The sequence below is a fragment of the Eurypyga helias genome, unplaced genomic scaffold (assembly GCF_000690775.1).
Source record: "Eurypyga helias isolate BGI_N326 unplaced genomic scaffold, ASM69077v1 scaffold20449, whole genome shotgun sequence".
Taxonomy (NCBI): Eukaryota; Metazoa; Chordata; class Aves; order Eurypygiformes; family Eurypygidae; genus Eurypyga; species Eurypyga helias.
The window spans coordinates 239-1,646 of NW_010271639.1; the positions used below are offsets into that span (position 1 = coordinate 239).

Genomic DNA, 1,408 nt, shown 5'->3' on the forward strand with positions numbered 1-1,408 from the left:
TCAGCACTCGTGGGTGCATCCCACCAGGGCCCATGGATCTGTGGATGTTCAGTTTGCTTAACTGATCTCTAACCCAATCCTCTTTGACTGAGACAAAACCTTCCTTTCTCCTGACTTCCTCTACGGTTTTCAAGCTTTGGGACTCCTGAGGGCTGATCTTAGCAGTAAAGACCGAGGCAAAGGTGGCATTCAGTAACTCCGCCTTCTCCATATCCTCGGTCACCAAGGCACCCACTTCATTCAGCAGTGGGCCCTGACTTCCTCCAGTCTTCATTCTTCCTCCAATGTACTTGAAAAAGCCTTTCTTGTTGTCCTTGACCTCCCTTGCCAGGTTTAGTTCTAAGGAGGCCTTAGCTTTCATTACTGCATCCCTACATTCTCTGACAACATTCTTGTATTCCTCCCAAGTGGTCAGCCCCTTCTTCCATGCTCTATATACTTCCTTCTTCTGCTTAAGTTTATTCATTAGCTCCCTGTTTATCCATGCAGGTCTCCTAGCTCTATTACTAGATTTTTTTATTCTTTGGGATGCCCCGGTCTTGAACTTGGAGTAAATGGCACTTGAATATTAACCAGCTCTCTTGGGCTCCCCTACCATCTAAAGCCCTGTCCCACAGGACTTCTCCAAGCAGGTCCTTGAAGAGGCCAAAGTTAGCCCTTCTGAAATCTAAGGTAGCGATCCTGCTTGTGGCTCTGTGCTTGCTGCATCTGATCCTGAACTCCATCATCTCATGGTCACTACATCCAAGGCTGCCCCCTACCTTCACCTCCTCGATTTATCAGCACAAGGTCCAGCACTACTCCTCTCCTTGTCAGCTGCTCCACCATCTGCGTCAAGAAGTTACTGTCAATGCACTGGAGGAGCCTCCTGGACTGTGCATGCCTGGCTGAGCAGCTTTTCCAGCCAATGTCAGGGTAACTGAAGTCCCCCATGACAACTAGAGCTTGTGACTGTGAGGCTACTTCCAGCTGCCTGTAGAAGGCCTCATCAGCTTCCTCATCCTGATCAGGTGGCCTGTAGTAAACAGCCACAACAGTCGAAGATGTGTACTGTGTTAATAGTACTACAATTACTCCTTTTTTTTTTTAGTTAATACTTGGAAGAGGCTTGGAGTTTAAACACATTTTTAAGCTACTAGAGTTGATTTACTGAGATTTTTGAAGTTTATTTGGTTTCTTTTGCTGACTCTAAACCCCTGCTGTGCCCACTTTTTCTATACAGCACAGAAGGTCACACCTGGAAAATGAAGGGGGAGGATTTTGTTCTAATCCATCTTTTACTACATTCTGTGATTGCAATCTTTGCTCTGATGATTCAAAGTAATTAGAACAGGTTGGTTTGTTTGCATGGACCTTGGCAATACAGTGACATTCTTACCTCCCATGAAGGCAGCAATAGCATGTGGTT

At 46.0% G+C, this 1,408-nt stretch overlaps 1 protein-coding gene across 1 annotated transcript in view; it reads right to left on the reverse strand.

The window, feature by feature from the left end:
* Positions 1-738: 738 nt before the first annotated feature.
* The window catches only part of NAE1 (NEDD8 activating enzyme E1 subunit 1), a gene marked incomplete at its 5' end in the record, with an annotated part of 13,161 nt that continues 12,491 nt past the window's right edge, over positions 739-1,408 (reverse strand). The window contains one exon of the mRNA XM_010158887.1: positions 739-1,015. Within this exon, the coding sequence (XP_010157189.1) occupies positions 739-1,015 (277 nt within the window). The remainder of the gene's footprint in view (positions 1,016-1,408) is intronic.